The sequence below is a fragment of the Passer domesticus genome, chromosome 1 (assembly GCF_036417665.1).
Source record: "Passer domesticus isolate bPasDom1 chromosome 1, bPasDom1.hap1, whole genome shotgun sequence".
NCBI lineage: Eukaryota > Metazoa > Chordata > Aves > Passeriformes > Passeridae > Passer > Passer domesticus.
Genome location: NC_087474.1, coordinates 20,305,159 through 20,330,680, shown reverse-complemented (window position 1 = coordinate 20,330,680; position 25,522 = coordinate 20,305,159). Strand labels below are relative to the sequence as shown.

The following is a 25,522-nucleotide window of genomic DNA, read 5'->3' as shown; positions in this document are numbered from 1 at the left end:
TAAACTATCTCCTGATGCCTCTTCCAAGCCTAAAATGGAAAAAAAAAAACAACCCAGATATAAGCCTAGGTCTCCTGTGAGACTTCACTGTTAGTTTAAATCTATTTTCTTTATCAGGTCTTGCTTGACCCATCTTTTCTCAAATGCTATTAAAATATTAAAGACCAACAAAAAATCAGTAAGGCTATCTGAAGAGTCAAGAACTATCATATAAATAATCATATAAATTCATAATGTAAAATTTCCAGAAAAATTATGAAATCTATGGAAACTTTTTTGAAACTTTTTGCAGCTTCAGAGATTATCTTTTGGTGCTGCAGGTCTGTGATAAATGGGTAGAATGTTTAGTTGTGAAAATGTTAACCTTCATGACCAGGAGAACATCACAAGAGAGATGGTGTTTGTGCTCTTGCCATACACTTGGTTTGGTTCTATACATTTGTCTTGTGCAAGTTTAAAACGTGTCCTTCTCTCCCCAACTTTGTGAGAATTGCTTGATGTGTGGCTTTTACAGCAATGACAAACAGAGCATACCTTGGCCCTCCCTGACAAGAGAAATGGAGAATCTAAGGTTGAAGTTTTGTTAATAAAACTCTGAACATGAACTTGGGTAAACTCCTGAAAAGTAAGCTAGCCCCTGTAATGCACTGACCGTTTCACACAGCATCCTGAATTCTGCTCTGCTGCTGTTATCCTGAGTGGCTTCTGCAAAAGTAATACTGTCTGATACAGTCCAGTTTTGGAAAGAGTTCCTGAAGTCTGCTTTACAAACCCTCACTGAAACAAAGAACAATATACAACCAAATGAAATATAGTGCATTGGTGAAGTAGAATAACATGTTGAAAACAAATGAAACCATCTGAAAAGCAAGTTGAACAATTACTTCCATTCTTTTCTAAAAGTCACTGTGTACAGTAGGGTAGCATCTTGAACAGCTAAGTGCCTCTCCAATACAACACACAGGCAAAAAAAGAACAGTTCTTCAATATTAAAAGCATTCCTGCTGTGTCACATCATGGTGCCTGCACGAGCTGAATTCAAGACTTTTTATTGTTAAGAGGCACTGCCATTACGCTACATTTTAATATGGATCTTTGCCAACAATCATAAATAAAACACTCACTCATAAACAATTCCTAAAGGCAGTGTGTCAGAGAGTATTTCATTAAAAAAAGGCTTGCTGCAATGGAGTACCATGGACCATGGCTGGCTGGGGCTTTCTTTGTCCTGTGCATTTCTAGGTGTTGTGTAGGTTCCCAAAAGGCTTTTTAGTTAATGTAAGCTATGCCTTCCAGAAGATCCTTCATGCTAATGGAGGGAAAGTTCACAGCTGAAACATAGAGAAAATCGGTGTTGTTTTCAAGAGCTGTCTAATGTGGGAATCCTGTAAAAGCTGTGAGAAACAGGAAAAACTCAAAATGAGTCACAGAATGGTGACAAGAAAAAAATTAACCTGTGGTAAAATTAAAATTGTATTTGCTAAATATCTCTAAAGGTTAAAACTGTAAGGGAAAACATATTCAAATATACTGATCCCTGGTTGCAAATTCTGAAATGTTCATGAAACAGAAAATATGACACAGTCTGCTGTGTGGATGAAATAAGTGGACAGCCTTTCTCAAATTCAACAAGAAGCATGTGAAAGAAAAGACCAATGTCTCTCTGTTTACTAGACTGCTGTGGTGGTCATAGCAATAAAGAGTTTTAATAGACTAATTTTTAAAGTAATCTGTTTTTCCTGCTCTCTGGACTCCTCCCATGTTCTCTGCAATTAGCAGCTCACCACAAACATTGGAAAGAATAAGGCTGAATTACTTTTACAGAAAGCTGCATTTAGTAACATTACAAAGCTGACATCACTGCAACAAAAGGTCAGTCATGTAGGGATGTGGCAGAGGTTATCATGTAGCACAGTACTAATATACTGGGGGGAAAGATTATGTCAACTGCCTGCTAAGTGTCCACATCCAGGATGCAATCTCCCCAGGGAATAAACACTCTTGGCAAGCACTGAAACCCAGAAATCTTCACAAAGCTGTTTGCAATTTGCAGCCAAAACTATCCACAAATGCTGGGAATAGACTACAGTCCTTGACAACACACAACTCCAGACATTTCCAGGGGGGAAGTTTAATCTACAAGGATGTAGAAATATAAAACAAAGTATTGCTCAAAGTAACTGTTTGTCAGATCATGTGCCTCTAATTTGGTTTCCAGTGACATTACACAGCTGCAGCCAATGGATTCCAGCCAGACCCAACAGTCACTGAAGTTCTTTTTTTGTTTAAATTTAGTATCTGAACATGTTTTGCCCATCATTAAAATGGAGAGTAATTTCTCAAAAGTGAACTGTAGAAGTTACAACTGCAAAGAACTTATTAGGTCACCTAGTCCCATCCTCAGAGCAACATAGGATTGAAAACACATTGCAAGAAATACTGAACAGCATGGTGTTTGTTTTACTTTTTTTCCCCATTCCTTTTTTTATTGTAATTGTTATCAGTATATTCAAAAGTTTAAAAAACAACCACAAATGCCAGTGTAAACATGCTTCAGGTACATAAGTAATATAAAGTATTGCACATATAGAAGTCCTATGTTCAGTATCTCCTTATGGTGCTATTTCATGAGAGTTGTGCAGATGACATGATTACAATGAGCTGCTGATATTATTTCTGAAGCTGCTACACACAACAAATATTTACAAAAGATGGAAGCTCACTTTTTTTTTTCTTCATGGAAGGATGATTTTGCCTGGAATGTGTGGGATACAGAGGTGTGCAAATACAGGAGGGGCTTGCTTTGTGATGGAATTTATCAGCTGATGTCTCTATTCTACAACAGATCAGCTCAAAGCCATCTGGAGAAGGAGTCTGTTAATGGTTTTCTGGGGGACTGGGAAGTTGTCAGGCCTCCCCATCCCTAGGAAACAGAGGTGCTTGCTTGTGTGAAGCACACAGGGGCTTCACATCCATGTTCAGAGGCACATATCTCCTTCTGTCTCTGACTTTTGGGCACACTGCATCTGATAAGCTAAAGACTCCATAAAGGTCTTCTTGCAAATTTGTCTTTGATATGAAGATGTAACACAGCTCCTGCTTGGACTTCTCAGGTTAGTCTGCATACAAGAAACGATAAAACTGTAAAATCTCATGTCAGACTGGCAGAACTGACAATGTCTCATAACTACTCCTATCTTGAAGTATTAGGAAGCCAGTTGTTTAAAAGGAGCCAAAAAGAAGTGGCAGAATGGATGAGGCCATTTACCAGTTGAGAAGCTGAGATGGATTGGAAAGAAAAGGAACTCAGGAGAAGTCAAGTAGTGTGTGTTTCATAAAATGAACAATCCCTCGTGAATTTTACACAATATTGCTAATTTCACACTCACAGGCAGCACTGAAACATTCAAACTTTCACATAAAAATTTGCATAGATCAGGGCTTAGAGCCCCTGCTGAGATAAAGACCATTTGCTGATAGAAGGAAAAGAATGAAACATCCTTTCTTTGGGATCCTAAACCCAGAAAAAAAATCATAATAAATACTAAGTATGTATTTTTACTCTGTGCCTCAAAATCACTTTCTTTCTTTTTGTTCATGCTTGGCTGGCTGGCATCCTATTTTTCTGCATAAATACAAATCCTGTCACCCTTTCCTGCGAGACTTTAAAAATAATTTTATCAAGCCCTAAACTTTGCCAAAAGCATTACTTTTAAGATGCTGCCAGCTTGTAGATTGAAAAATGAAAAAGGCAAAGATTTCTTTAGGTGAAATATTATGGCAGTAGCTGTTCCATTTCAAGAGGGGATTTCAACAAAGTAACAGGGCAAAGGCCAAGAAATTTTGCCCCAGCCCCAAACCCCCTCAAGCCTTTTCAATATCACCAGTGTGGCTGTGAAAATTTAAAACAGTGTTTCAGAAATGTCTGTATCCTGTGTCAGTGTACAGCTGCCAGCCATCAGCAAAGCAAGGACAGGGTAACTCATCCCTGCTCTATACTGTGCATGGATTGAGTTATCTGGGTGTGGTACTGCCAGCTCTGGGCTGAAAGATACAACGTGTACTTGCTTATCACAAGTCTCATCTTGTAAAGTGTTCCATAAATCTTCTGCTTTGCAAAACACCTCGTAGCCAAGGAGTTCTTGCTCTGGGTGTACAATGCTTTACTCTTCTATTTACATGCAAAGTAAGTACATGATTTCTATTATTTTTTCCTTTTCTCAAAATCTATGTTGATGATTATATCAGATACTTATTACAAAAAGGTGGAAAAATAAATAATTGTGCCCCATCTATAAAGGTATTTATAGATTACCTTTGTGTTTCAGAAGTACTTTCACAGTACTGATATATTGCCTGTCTCCCTGAGCCATAATTTCATAGAAGTTCTTAGGGAGGTTTCAAAGGTACTCTGCATGATACAGTAGCATTCAGAAGGTTTGTCCTGCTTCATCTTCTAGACAATACAGCAATGAAGGATTCTCTCCTTGAGAGATTTGGGCTTGTTCTGGAAGCATCTCAGTATACCACACGTGCTCAGAAGCATCTGCTGAAACGTAACTGACTGGAATATGGGATAAACATTCTGTTCAGTGGAAAATATGTCTATAAGGCAGTGATAAGTTAATTTCTTTGGCAAGGATGCCCATCATGTGGCATGTTCTCAGAACATTGCATAGATCAGACTGACACCATGTCACTTGCAGGTACGAAATAAGACTGGTTGGAAGGAATCTTTCATTTAATCCTTGTCATGTTTATAGTCTCTCAGGCAGGATTCTGACTTGAACTGTCACTCTCTTCCTTTATGCATCAGTAGTCTTGTTATTTGTCAGCTGTTGCCTGTCAGCCATGTCATCTTGAGGAGGTCTAGCTCTGTCAAAGAAGCCACACTGCAGAAAAAATCAACAGAAACAAAGATGTCATGGTAAGACAACAACAGGAAGACTCAGCTGCAGTTTGATTGTTCAACCTGAAATGTTGGGCACAATGTATGGCAGGCTGACAGACTGTGAAGACATTTTATTTCTATCAAAATCATTCCCTATGAAAGTTTTAGATGCAAGGCATTGGGTTCCAAAACATACCTTTAAAATCCAAATTAGATGAAAGATGTCTTTGCAAATGTAAAGTTGGCCTGAATGCTGGTATGGACTGATGCTAATGAGAAATCTGCTCCTCTCAGTTCAGCAATGCACTCATTCAGAAAGGAGGTTTAGACTGACAAGCAGTAATCATAAGAGCAGTATAATATGTGTTGGGAAATGTCCACAGGACAGTGTTGTGACCTAGTCTAAAGATCACTAAAGATGAATTCTTCTCACCTTACTTAAACTGCCTAACATTCACTCTTTTAGTTGAAGGTTAAAAGTTCAAAAGTTGTTAAAGGAAAGTACCACCAAAAGATAATTTCTCTCCTCCTTGCATGTTTAGACATAACTTTTTGCTGCTGCAAAAAGGTGAAGTTGGTGAAGTTGGGAAGTCAGCATAGGCTGTACACCTAACCATAACCTTTAGGCAGCTGAAGACAGATGAAACATATCCTAATGTATGGAATCATTTCAATCTCATTTTTAATGTGAACTGAGAGGATGGACAAAAGCTACACTGGCTCCTTATAATATAGCAGTTTCCAATAATTTGTCTTAAACTTGTGAAAGAAGTGTAACGACCAATAGAAAAATAGAAGACTTTAAAAAACATAATATATTATATATTAATATAAAAGGAAACTTAAAAATTAATTCTCAGAACTGGGAGTGTTGTTCCATGCTGACAAAAACTGGAAATTCCTGAATTATTCAGAGAAAACAAAGTTAGAATAACTTCTTTTTGAACCTAAACATCCTGAAATAGAGGATCATAGGTCTTGGGAAACGGAGCCAAACTCTGTATGCCCATTTGTAACCAGGCTTCAATAATAAAGGAGGACTTTGAAAACAAGTTCCCTGCATAAAGGTCAGTGCCACTAGCATGTCAGAAATGCCAAAACAAAAAAGACACGTGTACTGTTGCTTTTGCTCCAAACTGTTAAAGATCACAAATTTCTAGCCTCTCTTTTTATCTGTTAGAATCTTTCCGTGTTTTTTGTTTGTTTTTTTTTTTTTAAGGCAACAGTAACAGGAATAATGGAACATACCTTCCATAAAGCTAGGGTCAGCAGAGCTAGTACTAGTAGTCCAAGAAGTATAGCTAGTATTATAACCCATAAAGGGATCTCAAAGGAGACATTTGGGGTGGACCAAATGACAGATGTTCTGATCTGCAATGAAAAGAATACATTTAATGAACAAAAATGAAGCAAGTAAAGCAAGTCTGACAGTAGAATGCAGAGGTTAGAAGCATTGATTTCAACAGCTTTTTGTAGATTAGAAATACACATTGACTGAAATTTTCCCATGTTGACTTAATTTATTGTAACTTCCTTTCCACTTGTTCATGATAATTACTAGAAATAGAATTCACACATATATAAAAGTCTTGTCATATCAGACATACAAATAATTTTCCCATAATACAGAGTGGCAAAAAAAATCCCCTTCTGTGCAGATGCTTCACGAATATTCAAGGAGAAAAGTTCTGCTCACATGCTGGTACAACTTAGGCCAGTACACTGAACTGCACTCAATTACTCCCAAACAATGGTTGACTTTGGCCCAAACTCTTAATTCAAACCACAGTAGATACCAGCAAGATTTTTCTTATTTTAATTTTTGCTGACATACCAGTATACATTTTTTCCGATGATTTGCATTTCAGCTAAGCAGTCCAAAAATGAAACTCAAGCAGAGTGTATTGTCCTTGTGATAAAGCCTAACACACAGTATGATGTTATCTTCTTCAAAAGAAGCCAAGCATACAGACTATTACCTAAATGGGAAACAAGCATGAAACATGCTCTCCCATTGTCTGAGGCTCTACAAAGCAGCAGAGGTTAACATCAGTTATCAAAGGTTTTAACTGACTTGGGAAACTTCTTCCTTTAGACCTTCCTGTGGACCAAGAGTAGTAATAACCTTTTGTATTTCTCCTTCTGAGGACATCACACTCTCCTCCATACTCTCCTTTCCATACCTTGTACAAAATGTGTTATATGCTCTCAGGCTCTGCTTGGAAGGCTCCTCAGTCTCACTAAATATTTGCTCAGTCCTGGCTACTCCCAAGTGGGAAGGAATGAGTTTGGGCTTTCCTTAGCTCTTTTGACACAATTATATCCCTTCAGTCTTAGTTTATTTTCTCAAACTTTTCTCTTTCTTGTTAGCCTAGGAAGTGATTTCTCTCTGGGGTTTTCTCTTAGACCTCTCTTGTCTACTCTTAGTCTTCCTTAGGACAAGTATGTGACCTACAGGAAGTTATTTGCTTTGTGGCGTGATGAAATCAGTTTGCAAAGCAACTGAAGAAAGAAACTCTCAAATTATATTCCTCTTCTGCACTCAAGGTACAGCTAGGAAATTTACTCTTTTTAATAAGTTTCTTGGCTATGGTCCAGTCCCTACACTCATCATAAATTTTCTTTCTATGGTTTTTTTTCCTCTATTACCTTAGTGATTGATGCACTAGAAATTTAACAAAATACTAATTTCCAATTTGTTCATTGTTCATAACAGCAGCCTAACTTTTAAGAATGGGCACAACTCTGTAGTTCAGCTCAAAACTGTTTCTGTTCCCATGCCTCTCATTTCTGTCCTTGAAGATGGCAAATTTAATCACTTAATCCTTTCTGCAACATCCAGTCCTTTCTTCTCTCAATTTTTCTTGTGATCAGCATTCTTTCATAGACTTTTCCTTCTGAAAGCACCAGTAGATCTGTCTTCCAGCTGCTGTCAGGCTTAACTAGAATACACTTTTGAATAGTAATTTTCCCTTACCTCATCTGCGCAGCTGCTCCCTACTCTGACCCAGCGCTTACAGAGATGGCAGTCTGGTGAGCTCTACTGATGCATGTATTTTTTTTATAGTATCCCTCAACAGGAAACAAAATGTAGGGACAAATGTTCTATATAGGAAACCACTTGCTTTCTACCAAAGCTTACACTGAGGGTTACACAGAAGATACCATTATATTGCCCAGTCCTGGTGTTTGCACTTTAACATTGGCTCTGAAGATGAAGTACCTGCAGTGCTAGTCATAAAATCACTGATCTAAAAAACACAGCTAATATACACCTTTGGAGCAGCTCTAAATAGTCAAAAGTCTACTATATTTCAAAAAGATAACATCTATAAAGAATAAATATGAGAGCAAATTAAAGCAAGAAATAATTATTTTAAGGAAAAAAGCATTAATAAAACAACCCATGAAATGTCACCCTTATGTCCCAACAGATATCCTGATGGTGTCATCCAGTGATCAACCATGCCTTTGCAGAATACCATTCCCTTTGCCAGCCTCCTCTTTGGGTTGCTTCTTAACCACTGCAAAATTTCATAGGCTCTCTGCATCATTAGATCCAGCTAGAGCAGAGCTCATTTAGTAAGGATAAAATGCCCTTGAATGGCTCTGCTTGTGTCTCAGATCGGCATTAAAATGCAAGGGCAGAGAAAATGAGAAAAGGGTCATCTGAACTGTCTGCAGAGATTCTTCCCAAGAAAAGCCAATTAAGGAAAAAGATTAATTCAAGGAAAAGGTTAACTGACCAGGAAAAACAGAAAGGATGCAGCTACAAGGGGCTGCTAGAAGCCTGTAGAAAACAATGGGCTCAGCTGTCCAAGGAAGAAAGCATCTCCATTCTACAGCTAGAAGATCATGAATGCTGCCCTGAAGCAAGTCTGATCACATACAGCACAAGAGTTAGGAAGTGCTGATGAAAATTCATGGGCCCCAAGACAGTAAAAACATACTGATTCAAAAAAACCCAACTCATTCACAATGTGCACTTCCTCTGTTGGCAAACTCTGAGGTACTACATACATGAAGTTACAAATTTTAATTATTGTTTGGAAAGGACCTGACACTGTCAACATACAGATTGCATATCTTAATAATCTAAAATTTGAGCTTCACTACAGTTTCTATCTGTAACACTATCACTTGCCTGAGAAGGTTGCTATGAATCTGGAGCACTAATGTCAAAGACTACGTACCAAAACCCTCTTAAAATTATTTGTAAAACAGCAGAAAAAAATAAAAGGCAAGCAGTGCTTTCTGTTGTCTCAAGTTTAATGAAATGACTGACTCCATTTTACAGCAAGGCCAAACCACAGGGAAGACCCATTTACATGCAAAGACTTTATTTTGCCATTTCTGCTACTGATAGCTTCAGCCAAATTCCTAGGTGGCACAATGGGACTGAGATAAATACAAGAGGAAATGGGAACCAGCACTGCTGCTTTAGAGTGGATTGTAGAACACCAGTAAAACAGAACAAAAAGATTCTGACAAGCTGCTGGCTAGGTATGGATGGCTTGATAGATGGACAGTCATCCTGGGTCTGGTCAAGAAAGGGTTAATTTTTGGAGTAGCCTGAAGGGGGCATGTCCATGAGGTTACTTTATAGCTCACATTACTACCTGAGACTGGGAAAGGGAGTCTCTTCTGAAGTTCCTCCCAGTAGAGTAAGCCTGGCAGAGGGAGCTGTATATTGTTAGGGAGCTTGCCTGTCAATCTTTCTTTTCTTGTACCCTCTGTCATTAATATTGTCTCTGCTACTGTTAATGTTCTTATCTCATTGCTCTTTCCTGTAAAATTGTTAATTGTTCTTATCTCAACTCGTGATCGTTACGTTTTCTACCTTCAATTCTTATTTCCATCCTGTTGCAGGGTGAGAGGGATGGGAAAGCACGGAAGCAGGCAGTGCATGGTTTAGAGAGTCACAGTGGGAGAACTAAACTGAGGAGTAGCATTCCTAAACCAGGACAACACCCTACTGAAATTGTACATCTGAATATAGAAATTGTGTGAGTGGGCAACTACTTCTTGGAGTAGGAAGAAATTTTGGTTTACAGATTTTTTCAGATAGTATTTGACTGAACCACATCTGGTTCCTTGGGCACCAAGTCCAGTTTAACCCAATCTAAGGTAACTACTTCAGCACCACAGGTACTGAGACAGGGTGAAGTAAGCTGCTGTGTGGTGTTTAGGTCTGAATAGCTCATAGGGCAGCGTATGATGGCACAGCAGCAGAGCAACAACTAGACTCAATGTGTGCCAATTCTCTGTTCAGAATTAGGTAGGGTCAATCCTGACTTCAAGGCATGTTTGAGAACCTCCTGAAATCAGTGAAAACATTAGAACATTAGGGATGGTAGATTTTATTAGGTTTTGGATAAAGCTGACAGTAGTGTATGCAAGTACAAGTACACATGTTGCCTTTCCATGCCTTCTTTTATGTGCCACTTCTAGATATTTGCTGTATTTGTGTGCTGTGTTTTCTTTCCTCTTACGCTATGAAAACAGTAACACTAGCTAGCTCTTATTCTGATATCTACAGAGTACTTCTCAGACAAGGACATGTGGATCTTCCTGAGGATGCTAAACAATTATGAATGGTGTAGCAGCACTCAACCTTGCTTGTGCTGCCTGTGTTCAGAATCACCTCTCCCTTCCTCCTTCTGTCATTCTGCCTTTACAGACCATCAAGTACAACTTGTGATTTAATTTCAGTAGCTCATCTGGAGCTTGACAAATGTTGAAACATAAACAAGAAACTGTAATCTTACAGAAGAGCAGGGTGTCATGTTCATAATCCTTAGATTATCAGCAATGAGCAAAACAGACAGCAGAAATTAGGTCTATCCTGTATCAAGCAGACACTGCTGCAAAGCTGCCACAATTCTCTTCTCTTTTAGCCTGAGTGCAGCCAATGCTAATGAAATATCTGCCTGCTAAAATCTTGAAACCATCCTGTCGAACCCACACCCTTTCCCCATGAATTCTTCTTTGCCTTAGGTTTTAAAAGCAAGGAGATAGTTGTGCTAAGTACTTGAGATTTATTTCCTGAGCAGGGGATTATATGTAGGCATCAGTCTCACTCCTGCCTGCGTGCATTACCAGGAGGATATAATGCCCCTGGGCTGTCCCTCCTTTATACTCTACACAAAGCCTTGCAAGGCTACTACTCTAATTCCTTGTGAACAGTTTGACACTGCAAGTCCTGAACACCCACAGAGTTGAGGCAGAAGTTGGAGGGGAAGACAGAAACAAAACATTCCTTCAGCTTTGTCTGCCTTGTTTCACCATTTTTACAGAGGACTGTTGCTTCTTCACCCCATGCTGTCCACAACAGTTTTACATGTGATTTTGATTTAAAACAAGTTTGTATTTTCAGCTTGGATTTCTGTTCTTCTCCATGTGGTAGGTTTAGCACTCCAGGATCAGAGCCAGGGAATGTTTCCATCTAAGGTGGCCAATATCAAGTGGATTTTTTACACAAGTGTTGCATGTTGACACTGTACTTTAGATGCATGTTAGCTTTCCTCTCTGTTCAGGACAAGACTTTATGCTGAACACTAATAACAATGCTTGCTTCTCTGTGAAGTGAAGCACAAAGCACATCTCAAAAGACTTGAGAGGAGCCATCTGACTTCTGACACTGCTGAACATCTCACGCCTTTGGTATCCAAAGGGTGACAGAGAATGCCATCTGCCTCAGGCACTGAGATGAGGGTGAAGTCCACCCAGGAGTTATGACAGAGCCTTTGCTTGCTATTGGACATGAAATCCACACTGATCTTAGCACAAATGCTGTCAGACAGTCTTAACTTCATAACCTCTCTTGTGGTTCCATGAAAGTAATTTGTTGCCTATGAAAGTGTTCTTCTGCCCCAGAAGGCTTTTAAAATATACCTTTCTAAAAATGTGCCATAGTTAAGCTCACTGTAAATATATAAAATAATTATTAGGGCTTTTGCCACTGTATTTCATCCAGTTGGGATTTTGCTTCTGATTTTGGTGTTAGTGTGTCTTCAAAATAGTCTTTAATTCCTCTGGAAGGGAGCACAAAGCAGAGAGAAGCACATGAAGTAATCTGCTGCTTCACTGGCACTTCCTTGTGTATAGATGGGAGTTAGGTTTGACTGGTGCAAACTTCCAGCCTCTGTGGTCAGAATTCAGTGCAAGCCAGTGGGATTCTCACATAGTTATTTTTTTCTCCCTGGTTCTTTAAAATACACATTTCAAAAAATAAAAATAAATTCTCCATAATTTATTCTGCTACTTTAGGAAAAAGCAACTAAATTAATTATTATTCTAGTGCTACTGATTTTGCTGCCCATGATGACTTTCCTTTAGTCTTCAGAAATTTTCTTTACAGAGGCTGAGAAACAGAAATTCTTTTGAACTCCTACATGTCCCCATCCAACCATTACAGCATGATGTTCTTATACGCTCAAATTAGAATGTAAAGGCTCCCTCGAGCTTGAAGTCACATTTATGATTACACATTACAAATGTTTATGCAAATATATTTAATGAGGAATATAAGCTTGTTTAAAGTGCTATCAACATGTAATAACTAAAAAAAGTCATAGGCCTTAGTCTGAACCCAATGTTACTCACTGGAGGACACTGGTCAAACAGTTTAGACTAAAGGCATCCACAGCCAAAATCCTATCAAACATTAAAGAAAAGCAACCATATTTTATTAAACTCCCAAACTGGCTCAAGAATCATAAATTAAAGTAAAGCAAATTTCTGCTTAGTCTAACTTTGCACTTTTTGCAATAAAAAGTACTTTCATGTTGCATGTGAAATTCACCAAGTAAGACAGTATTATTTGCCACAATAATACTTATAGCAAAAAAATGAACATTTTCTCTTGAATGAAATAACTGTTACAAGGAAATTCAACAAGTTATATAATATATGGTTGCAATTCTAAGACTATCAAAATTAATGGAAATCCTGTTATAGATGTCAGTGGATTCTGGTTTAAGCTTCATGCTAATTTTCTGTTTGATGCATTTTCATTTTAATGTTTTACTATTGAGGATCCAGGTTTTCCTATATTTGCCTAACACTTCACACACCTTTTTATCATGACCCTGTCTTCAAGATCCATGTGTCCAAGACCTATCTATATTCCATGATGATGAAGTCCTTAGAGCTACAATTAGGACTACATGGCTCTGTAAGTTGTTGCTGTGTATGGGATTATTCATGCCATTAAAACTAAAAGTAAGTATCAGCCTGCCTAATTGGAATCCAGCCCTACATGAATTAAATGAAGGACATATGGTCTATTCTTTAAAAATATATTTTCTTCTTTATATAAACTTTAAAGTGCTAGCTGATTATTACATATACTTTTGAAAACTGATTTTAAAAATATTTAAATCTTTCTTCCACTTCCACCATTTCATTGTCTGAAGGAAAATCATAAACTTTTAAATAAATCTTTGGAAGCTTTTAAAATACAACTAGTGATCTTTTTCAGAAGGAAGAAAAATATTAAGCCTTGCCCAACTTCAAGGAAATATTTCTTCTTGCAAGTGGAACATCAAAGAACTGGTGCCTATAACACATCAAGCTGTAGAGCTGGCAAGCATCCACTGCCATGTCCAGATATGAAACAACATAAAAGTGTTATCATTTTTCAACATTTTACAGTTGCCATTACAGGCATTTTGCTGTAAATCATCTGCTGCAAATAACAAGCTTTATACTGGCTGGAGTAAGAGAATGAAATGCTTATCTGATCATTTGGTAGATCATCTGACACTTGTTGAGAACAGCAGGCTATCACCTGGGGTAAAGCACTCCAGACCAGATGAAGGCCCCACTATCAACAGAATTCTGCACATGTGTTTCTGGTATGGAACACATGCTGCAAGAAAATAAAAAGAGCCCGAGTATATCTGTCAGCTTGGTGCCTTTGAACCTTTCTGGATGAATACTGTATTAAGCACCAATCCTCTCTAGTGAAATCATGGTTCTACTGATGATGGAGGGTAGAGTCACTGTGCACACAGAACCAAGATTTTACCTTGTGTCTTCCCAGAGCGAGTATCGATCAACCATTCAATCTGTGCATGTACAAAACAAAACTTTAAAGCCTGTATCCTCTAAAATATACTGAAAGTAAGCTCTAAAGTGCATTATTCTGTTGGTTTTCTAAGTAAGAAAGTATTCTGTTCCTACTACTCCATCTGAACTGACTGATACGATGTATTTCCATAACAATTCAACATGGCAAAGTTTGAACTGAGCTTACCTTTTAAAAGAAGGACTGTAACTGATCAATATTTATAAAGATGAGAAAATTAAGCCTTAAAACTTCAGATTACTCTTATACTAGAATCAATTTTTGCCCTCATATTTTATTTATCTTTATCAGTAATGACAAAATAGAGTGAATTTTAACCATGGTATTAGACACCACAAGAAACAAATCACTTTAAAATACTCCCCAAACCCAATCCTTTGGCACCAGCAAACAATTAAATCAAATTTATGCCTCCAAAATTAATTTTTGTATAGTACTCCAGAGCCATACAAATCACACAAATCTCAGTCTGCAAATAAGGCAAGTACTTTAGCATCTATCTATCTATCTATCTATCTATCTATCTATCTATCTATCTATCGTCTGTCTATCTATCTATCTATCTATCTATCTATCTATCTATCTATCTATCTATCACTTCTGTAAGGATTAACAAGTAAATTTGTATCTTTGCACTTGATGTGCTGTGAGGTGGCAATCCTAGATAGGCATACAGACCTTCCTGAAAATCAGGGTATCAAAGAAGCTTAATACAGATAGAGAGAAGTTGCTGTAGACAGTACACAAGCTTGTGTGAGAGAACTGCTGATTGGGAGAAGAGTGAGCTCTCTAAACCTGACAGAAACACGATTCTGGATTTTGCATAAAAATTTCCTCCAGATTTTTTTTACCCCAAACAAAGTAACTAGATACTTGCTTTCACAGTTCTGTTTTCTTTTGGAAATGGAAAAATCCATCTGAATTGCAATAAAGCACTCTGCACATTAATTCAGCAAGAAATTGTTTTAAAATGTAATAAGAATCATGTACCATCAACTTCCACAGAAAGCAATGAAGTGATTTCCTTTAGGTATTACTTCAGGAATTTACACTAGGAACACAGGAAAGACCAATCTCAATATTTTCATCTATAAGAACTTTCACAGCTGTGATCAGAGTGACCAAATACATGTGCTTCACACAAAGATATAATTTTCAGTTACTTACTGCTATGCTTCCCTCGGGGAGCTTTGCTGGTTGCACTTTATATGGCATGCTCTTAACTTCAAAGGAAACATTGGAAGAAAGACTGTAGAGATCATTCTTTCTCTGAAATGATAGAAAAAAAGAAATTATTAAACCCCATGTTTATATTTAAAAGCATTTATGAAAGATAAGCAGACAAAAAAACTCCAGAGCACTGATTTCATAAGTCAAAGATGGTTTCTTTTGGTGATGAGTGCAGGAATTGAGACCTGTATGTGTCCATGAGATAAATACAGCACAAAGCTCCAATACAAAGGCCACATGTTCAAAATGAGGAAGAAGGGTTACACATGCAGAAAGATACATAGTTATTTCTCATATTTCTCTCTGAAATTGGTGAGTTAAAAGCATGGGCAAAGTTTATGAAGTGTCTATGTTTTAAACCCTCACTCTGCTGAACAGGCCCAACAACCAGCATGGGTATATTGAGAGAACATTTACAGGCCTATGTTGATACCAGGCTGGTAGAGCTTCCAGATAACATCAAAGAAATGGCTGTGCCTTCCCACCAAACAATAGAAGGAACAACCATCGTTGACCTTCACTTACACAGAATCACAGAACAGTTTGGGTTGGAAGGGCCCTCTGGAGATCAGCTAGTCCAACTCCTCTGCAAGGCAGTCACCTAGACCAAGCTACACTTAGAACATGATTGATTTCCCATTGCAGTAGAGCTCAAAAATCCTACCCACCTTGCTTGTTTACTAAGTCATATCAATGTGAGAGGAATGTACAGTAGCCATTGTTTAACTGGCCACCTGGTAAAATATTTGTATAGCTGTTACTCAGCATTTCAACAAACCCAAAGATGTGCAGACAAAATGTGCAACTGATTTTCTGGGTGGTGCTACATGCATCTCATCTTGTATATCCCTTCCCATGTAAGACTGGGGTAGTGATATGGACCTTCTTTGAAAGTGCTTCAATATTCCCTGAGAAGTATTAGATTGTTAAGCACTAATATGGTCAATGGAATTCAGAGGGCTAGGAATTATGACTGTTACATCATTTTCTTATATTATTATAACAATAATTATTATTATTATCCTATTTTTGTTACTTGTCTTAATCCTTTATGAAATATGATGATCAGATTTCAACACAGTATTTGGCTGATGATTTACAGAAAGACAGAGCTTTGTAAGTGAAGCAGTCTTTCCTTTTGTCACCAGCTTTTTCAGTCCAGCATATTTGGAACATCGTTGTCACTTCCTTCTGCATAACCTTCTCATTCCTTCTATTTCTCACACATTTAGGAGTTCTCCTCCACTGACAAGATTTGGTTCCTCTGTGATTGTTCAACATATTTTCCTCAGTTTTTCCCTGTAGCTTCCTGCTGAATCAAAAACATAAACCCTCTCAAAAAACTGCTTTTCCTCTTTCTGCTGTTGTGTTGAGCAAAGACTGAGTTAAAAATACCCCTTAATAATTCGGACTGTTTCTTTCCTTCACTGATGGAGAAAGGTTTGTTTGTGAAAATGACCTGAAATAAGCATAATATAAGCCTGGGAGCCAGCGTGGATGTATTTGAATGGCCATGGCTCAAATCAAAGTTTTCACAGAACTGCTGTGGTTGAAGAGCATATTTGGAGATTGTTTCCTCCAAGCACAGGCACAGTAGAATCAACTACAGCAGTATGTTCATGGCCATGTCCAGTTAAGGTTTGAATATCTCCAAGAAAGGAAACTCCACAATCCCAAGAAACAACCTATTCCAGTTTTTTACTACCCTCCAAATAAAAATGTTTAAATGAAATTTCCTGTATTTCAATTTGTGCTTCCTCTCTATTGCTTGATTTTGAGAAATGTGCTTTACTCCCACAAATCAGATGTTTACACAGGCTGATGAGATCCCTCCTGAGCTTTCTCTTCTCCAGACTGAACATTCCCATCTCTCTCAGCCTCTCCTGGTATATCGAATGCTCCAAGCCCTTAATCATCATTGTGGCTTTTAGCTGGACTTGTTCCAGTATATCCACAACTCACTTGTGTTAGGGAGCCCAGGACTGAACTCCAGATCTGTTTTATCAGTGCTCAGTACAGAGGAAGAATCAATTCCCTTGGCCTGCTGGCAGTGCTCCTCCTCATGCAGCCCAAGAGGTTGTTGACTTTCTTTTCTGCAAGGGTACACACAGTGGGCTCATGTTCAACTTGAACTCCACAGAACTCCAAGATCCTTTGCTAGAGCACTGCCTTCCAGCTGGTTGGTTCCACCAGTACATAGGACTATTCCTCTTGTGGTACAGCACTTTGCATCTCCCTTTGTCACCCTTTTTGAAATTTCTGCCAGCTCACTTCTCCAGCCTGTTGAGATTCCTCTGAAGGGACATACACACAACTGGTCGATCAATCACTCCTTCCACTTCATCATCTGCAAATGATCAGGCTATCAGGTCGGTAAGCATGATATCCCTTTTGTAAACCCATCCTGACAGCTTCCAATCTTCTTCCTGTTCTTTAGATGTTTGCAAATGGCTTCCACGTCTTTTTCTCCATCACCTGCTCTTCTCAAGGATTGAAATAATGCTGACTGACCTATCTATAGTCCTCTGAATCCTCGTTGAAGACAGGCATTACCATTTGCTTTCTTGCAGTTTTCAGTAATTCTCCCCAGTCACCATGAACTTTCAAAGATAACTGAGAAAGGTCTCACATTCTCATTGCCCCTCCCTCAGGACTTCCATGTGTATTCCATCAGGTTCTTTGGACTTTTGTATGTCCAATTTGTTTAAACGTTCCCCTATCCTTATATCTTTCCGCTGAAGATAAAAGTTGATTGCTGCAAGTTTCTATCTGGTTGCAGAGACCTTGGTTCACTGTATGCAGCTTTTCCCCATTAAAGACAAAAGTGATGGAGGGAAGCCTTGGGTAACTCAGCCCATTTTCTATGTCCATTCAGCAGAAGACCCATATTTTCCTTAGTCTTCTTTTGGCTGCTGATATACTTATAGAAGCCTCCTTAATGCCCTTTAAATCCCTTGCTAGGCTTAGGTGCTGGTGGGCTTCTTCTTTCCCATCTCTGTCCCTGCATTCTCAGACACCCTCTACATTCTTTATCCGACCCCTTCCCTGGGTGAACTGACTCTGCTTCCACCTCTTTTATGTTTCACAGAATCATAGAATCATAAAGATTGGAAAAGACCTCCAAGATGACTGAGTCCGACTTTTAACCTATCACCATCTTTGCATGTCTGAGTTGTACCAAGATGGCAAAACTCCACTTGTCAGAATGGACAGTTCTTGAGCTTAAAGGATGATGATCCTGGAGAATCAGTAGTTCTTCTGGACTTCTCTTTTTTTTTCAGGATAATCTCCCATGGACTTCTTCCAAACAGATCCCTGTAAAGGGTGCTTTCCTGAGCTCCAGGGTTATAGTTCTGGTATTTGCCTTGTCCATTCAGTCTCCTTTTAAAAAACTAATTTTCTCTGTAAATATGTGAGGGTGATAAAAAGCCAGCACATTTATTGCCTTCTGGAACTAATTTGGCTATGCCATAATTTAGTTCTTTTAAAATATTGAGAGCAGCTGAATGGTTATTATCAGAAAATTCAACCTCTCCTTGGGGCCTATACTAGGAAAGAGCAATACTAAAAAATCTGTCTCAAACAACTACACAGTCAAATCAGCTGCTTAACACAGACAGTATCAAATGAAAGGGAACTATCAATATCTATCTATTTCTATCAATAGTGTTTGAAATGAAAAATTAGGTTTGGTAAATAAGTAGTTTTATACACATTCATGGTGCTGATCATCTATGAGGTGATATTCAGAAAATAACTTCTCCTTATCACATTAATTATTTTCCATTTTCAGACTCAAGACATTCTTCATATTTTATTCTTCAGCACTAGATTCCTCCTTACACAAAATCTCAGCATGTTTCTGTGACTGAACATTCAGAAAAAAAGCCTGAAAAAAGCCTTATATTTTAAATCCTAAGCAATTCATATCAAGCAGGTTTCTGGATATGATTATATGATTTATAAATATAATCTGTAATGGCGAGAGCAGAATATGTTATATTATTGAAGAAGTAGACATTAGACATTCAGCTGGATTGGCTAAGGTACAGTAAAGGCATTAACTCTGTTGAAATCTCCTATAAATGAAACAGCAGTAATGGAAAAATAAAGCCTTTCACCTACTATACGTGGCTTATTTAATTTTCAGCTTGTATCAGCAACAAGAACATCAGAGGAGGGTACTTCCTGTGGATTATTGCTTGGCTTGGGCTAATAAGCTTGGGTTGTGACCACAGCTATCAACTCATCTCAACCCTTGATTACCTCCTGGAAATGCTGGATACAGGAATGGATACTGTAAAAGACCAGAGAATATTTTCCTGCATTTACAGAATTATGTGTTTGTGGCAAAGGACTTTAAAACAATGACTGTGGTCAACACTGGTTGCAAAGAGGATTCTTACTTGTATAACACCTTTGAGATACAAGCAGCTGTCTTTCCTACAGCCTTTTTTATAATTCTCAAGCCAATTGTAAGAAACAGCATTTCTTTACCAAATAATTTTTTAATGGTGTATGTTTAAATATTCAGTATTTACTGGAAGCTGCAGGACTTGTGGTTTGAAATTCAAGCTGAGGACTTAGTCATGGCTCAGAGGAAGGAGAAGAAAGAATCTGGTATTTGTGTCAGTGCTTAATGATCAAGAGTAGAGAGCCCAGCCTTAACTACACTGCTCTTTTGTGGTTCCCCTTGTGTTAGAACAAGCAGAACCTGATCCTGTGCTCATTGCTGAGACAGTAGTTTGCAATATTCTGGGAAGCAGGCAAAACATGGCCATTCCCTGTGTTGGCTGGGTGACAGATCCTGATGATGTACTTATTAAAGCTTCTCTCTCTACATGCTTTTGTTTCACAAATAGATTTTTAAATTGAAGCCTTTGTTTTCTTTAAAAGTTGCAAGACAAAGAAGCAGCCAGAAATGAAGGAAAGTGTTCCCAATAAATATTCAGTGCAGTGTTTTCCTACATACAATTGAGACCAAAATAATGTGAGAAGCAATAGAAAATCTCTGACAATTTGGACGAGAGTTCACCAGGCTCCAGTGGGATGCTGGTGCTTTCTGCAAAGCATCTCTAAGGCATGTGAGCATCCTGGTCAGAGAGCACACTGAAATGCGGGGACAAATCTGGATCCCAGGGAGCTAGACTCAGGGTAGGAAGAATCTTTAGCAGCTTAAAGACTGGCAGATCATTGCTGTTCTGCAGGTTTGAAGAGTTTGGCTACTGGAGAGTGTTCCCAGAATGACTCTGCTCCATTGCCCCTATGGAGAATTGTTCAGGCTCTTGGAAATCCTTCTTTTTTTTTTTTTCCTGCTAAGATATAGCTCAGTGAAGTCTCTCTAGCTGAAATGCACATACTTCCCCTATGGTAAGCTGCATGCTGTGGTGGTATTTTCATCCCAAGAACTTATGACTTTTGCACATGGAGTTCAGTGCTGTTACAACAATATTGGCACTGCTTGATTAAAATTTGTTTCCCTTTGTATCTGCTGGAGTCTGGCACACTTTAAAGACAGGAGGGTAAGCAATACCTTTTAAATACATGCTTTGGGAATTCATTAACTTGCTTTCTTTGACCAATACCTCCCAAAACGTGAACTGCTGCCAATAGAGTAGAGAGTAGAGCTCATACAACTACTTCTTTTCAATAATTTGTTTAAAAATGTACATGTGACTCTGTACACATGGTAAAATGTATTTGTGCTATTTGCAGCAAGAGTCTATTTCCACCCAAACACAGCTGTAACCAAAGAAAGCACTCTGAAATCAACACATCCTTCTCTTTATCATTATATTCATACACTTCACATATTGTATTTTTTTATATTCCTTTTGACAGCCTATTTTAAGTTACAATGGAGGCAGCTATTTTGTTGTGATTCCAAAAGATTTCAATATAAAGATTGTAATGGTTATCAATCTAAGATGTTTTTAATCATATAAGAATTTCTTCATATACTTAACATTACCTATACTGTAGCACATCTAGGAAGATTCTCATGTTCTGCGCTTGTTAACACTGAAAATATTTTAAATAAAAATGAATGAAAACAAAACTAGCCCATATCCAAAAGACCTCCAGTCAGCTCAGCCCCATGCAAATGTCTCTTTCTTTCTAGCCTTCATTCCACATAAACAATGAAATCAGGTATAATATAGTATTTTTGGCCACAACCAAAGTTTTGGGTTTTACTTATTTTGTTTTTTCAAATAACAACAGTGTTTTTATGCAACTGAAAATGTTGTTAATGACTTCCTCCTTTTGTTATTATATGTGCCTTGAAGGGCAGTGCATCAAATTTTTGGCTTTTAATTCTCAGTCTGGATTAAAATAATGTACTTAAACTTCCATATATGGCTTATATATGGAAATGAATGAGGGCATGAGATGTCTCTCTCACTAATTTTTCTGTTTCACCACTTCCATCCACACACAGGGAATTTAGGTTGACTGCAGAACTATTCTTTGAAAATATTAAGCATCCCTTGACTGAGATGTCTTCTACTGGACACAGAAAGAGGTTCTGGGCTGGAGGATTCTGAGGATAGAAATTATTGTTCCTTGGAGTCATATTCCACTTACAGATTGAATAATTGCTCCCATAGTAAATATGAGAGGAAGAAAAGTGAACAAATAAAGGACCTTGTACAAGAAGATCTCTCACCTGTCTCCCATCATCTCCACCAGTTCACCTCTGCTCTGAGCTCCAAGCCACTGCCAGCACACATATGCTGCAGACTGTGTGGCCCCACTGCACAATCTGCATTCTTCCTTTAATGGCCTCTGTGTAGCTGAACTGAATCCTTACCACAAAAGCATTACCTGCCCTAGAGAACTTCTACCACACTAAAGAGGCTCTGAGCTCACCAGTAATAAAATATGGAGATTCTGAACCAAATTTCTCATTAGGACATGCACTCCAACAGTGGTGACAGCTCTAGGTTTCAGGCAATGGAGGCAAAGGTGGATGCCAGGACTGGGAGAACTTGTAGTTGATGGTCCAAACCAACAAGGTATTACATCATGGTCTTCCTCATTTCCTATACCCTTCCAGAGCTCTCAATTTCTTTTTATATCCTTGGTGCAGCCTCAGCAGAAGGGAACACCATTATTTTATAAAGCAGGGATATGGGGCCTCTCAAGCTGAGTTTGAATTGAATTTTTGTCTTCCAGTCCTGAATTCACTAATCATTGGACTGCCAGTTCTTGCTTCTGGCAATTAATATGGAATAAACCAAGTCCTCTTCAAGTCTTTCATTTAATTCTATAGAATTAAATGAAAGACTTGCTAATTCTATAGAATTAAATGAAAGACTGCTAAATCCTGATTTGGGTGCCTATCCTCCTGACAAGGAATAGCCCTCATGCACCAACCTGATGGCTAATGCAAGTCACTTTGTCTGAGGTATCTCATTTTCTCCACATGCTGAACAGGGAGCCTAGGTATTTAGTTTCAGGTTTTGGATACCAGTCTGGCATCAGGAAGTTAAGATAAGAGTGCACTGCAGCACACATTACCATTAATATGCCAAGCATATATTTCCATTTTTAGGCATCTAAAGAGAAACGGGATCAGTACACATTCGGAAACATTGAAATAATGAGTACTTAACAGAGAAGCCAAAATATGACTTTGGATACCAAGAGAGCACCAAAATGCAGTGCTTCTCTTGCTTTTCAACTTTTTCTGATTAAAATTAGATTTTTATCCCTTCTAACTATTAAAGTTCATTCTATCAGGAGTACCAAATTCACATATCTGGAGCTGTCAAAAATTCAACAGAGAAACAATAAAATTATATTCAGTAACATTAAAAGAAAATACAATAAATTTCTAACTTCTTGGGAACCTTACACACCTTCTGTGGTTTTGTACATTACTGCCTCCCCTAGCTCTCCCAAAAGGAGATTTGTATTATTATAAGAAATTTTCAGTACAGGATGAAACAGTAGCTAAGAATGAACTGAGTTCCATATCCCACAATGTTATAAGTTCCAAAGAGCTTGGAGCCTGAAGGTTGTTACAAATCAGACAGATTATACAGACTCATCACTTAGAAATGCATTTTCAAAACAGATGTTTTACTAGACAGCTCTGAGTCTTATATTAAAAAGTACCCATCCATGCAAAGAACACTGGGCCAGATAGATCCCCTTTGGTCTCCCTCAGATGACTCAGAAATATGATTAGACAAATGGGGACATAATGGAGCCCCATCAGAACACAACGTAACATAACCATGGAAGGTTGTTTCTGTTTTGAACAAATCAGGCTATTATTTGCCTGATCAGCAAGTCTGAATCCAAAAGTCAGCTTTACTAGAGAGTTCATATTTACAGTTAGACTTTGAAGTTACTCCAAAAAAGTATGTGATTCTTCTTGGCCTTTGCACAATGTCTGTCTCTATCTTTGTTGGCTGGTTGGGAAATTTTGGCTGCTTTATTTATTCAAATGTGTCTAATCACTGCACGTCATTTAACTGTTATTTGTTATGGGAGTTTGGGTTTTAAGGTTACAGGTTACAACTGTCAAGAGACAAAAGGGTCAGCTGTTGTCAGTTAAACTAAGTGGAAGAGGAAGGAGTCACTCAATACATGACAGGTCTTTTGTGGCAACAAAATACACATGTTTGCCCATATAACTTCGATGAAAAACATTAATTATTTCATCCTAGCATAAATTAATCATTAAAAAAAAATCCTTCTCAGGTTTGCATTAGCATATCTGTAAGAAGAAAATACATCGTGACACCATGTTCTCAGCTTTAATGAGCACAAACAATTTCTTCTGCAAATCATCATGTCTTCATTTGGATTATAACACAGTTGAGGAATGTTGTATGACACCATTATTCTGATTTCTTTGGCATATGAAAACTTTTACATTAACTTTTACATGAACTGCAATGCTTCTCTAGAGACTTTTACCCTAAGTTTCTTTACAAATGCATGACAGTGGGGTTCAGTCTGGCCCTTGAACAGCCCTTCCTGATTCACAATAACCTCATCTTGATTATTTTAACTGCATTTTAATCCTCATTTTGGATCTGCAGATTTCAGCCTAGTTAACAACAGTTGCAGACTTACTAAGAGCAGATTGTGCCCTTTTTAGGAAACTGATTATGTTCTACAGTCTTTTATGGTGATGGTTGTGTAACTGTTAATTTTAAAAGGGGCTGTGAAAAAGGGAACTGTTTTGAGATTAGTGGAAGGAAGACAACCAGACCATTGGACACTATTTACTGTCTCCAAGTTTGCATGTGAAAGAGGGATCATTTTATTCTGGCAGGTCATTAGACATAAATGGGCGGATGCAACAGTTCTCTGGGAACTACCTTTTTGTACTTAGGAAAAAATTTGTTACTTTGAGTGGAGTTTTTCTGATTCTTAACAAGACTTGCAAATTACTAGTCAAAGGACACAAAAAGGTAAAATCACAGGCCATAAAAAGTCTTGTTTGATAGCAAGGGTATGCAAGGCCAGTGGAGTAATCTGGTAGGAGTGTTTCCCAAGAGGTCTTTCCACCCAGTGAATCTACAGGATGGCTCACCCTTGTCCCTGCCCGCAAGCTGGTGCAACATTCCATCTCTGCCTGGAGCTCACTGAGGGAAGGGAGGTGCAGGCAAAGCAAGCAGGATTTATTAAGGAGCAAGGAGGAGCTAAATGGACTGCAGCACTGGATTGCCTGGCATGTTTGCACACACCCATGTCCCAAGGCCCAGCTCTGACCTGTCTCCCCATCCAGATCAGTCAGAGAGAAGATATTTCAAATCAGCTGGATAATGCATCCTCTGAAGATACCTTTGTGTCTTGTCACTGTCTACAGAGATAGCAACCAGCTTTGGTGTCTAACTTTCAGATTACTAGAATTTTATAAAATGAGTTCCACTCCTCTTGCATTAAACATGCCACTGAATTTCATGCAGTTATACTTGTTCTGAACCTAAGTCAGTACAACTAAGGTTAAACCTCGGAAAAAGATTGTTTTTACTAAGAATTATCAAAAAAAAGGAGATTTTGTGTCTTCTGTAGCTAGTTTATTTCAATTGCTACACATCTTCTGCCACAGCCAAAAACTCAGAGAAACTGTTTCTCATTAATTTTTCTTAATCTCTTACAGATACTTCTTCATATATACTAAACTAGACTTAGGAAAATTGTAAGGAGGCTAATTTCCACTGAAACAGCTGTAAATAGCCTAGAAATTTCATCTAAAGATCTGTGTGTAGGACTTTTTCACGAGACCTTCTTTTTGGCCCTTACAGAGTTAACTGTATTTCAGCAGCAGAATGATGAGGAGAAAGACT

At 38.2% G+C, this 25,522-nt stretch overlaps 1 protein-coding gene across 2 annotated transcripts in view; it reads right to left on the bottom strand.

Annotated features, from left to right (window-relative positions):
- Positions 1-1,033: 1,033 nt before the first annotated feature.
- ITGA8 (integrin subunit alpha 8) overlaps positions 1,034-25,522 on the bottom strand; it is a 113,047-nt gene continuing 88,558 nt past the window's right edge. Inside the window, exons 28-31 of one of the 2 annotated variants that reach the window (XR_010356243.1) lie at positions 15,150-15,251; positions 6,140-6,262; positions 4,316-4,892; positions 1,034-1,394 (exon numbers count right to left, since the gene is read on the bottom strand). Coding sequence is in view for 1 of the 2 variants with exons in the window: in XM_064408889.1 (XP_064264959.1) it covers positions 4,806-4,892; positions 6,140-6,262; positions 15,150-15,251 (312 nt within the window). In the remaining variant the exon portion in view is untranslated. Of the gene's footprint in view, positions 1,395-2,439; positions 4,893-6,139; positions 6,263-15,149; positions 15,252-25,522 lie in introns of those variants that run through there. The other variant, XM_064408889.1, reaches the window with a different exon arrangement.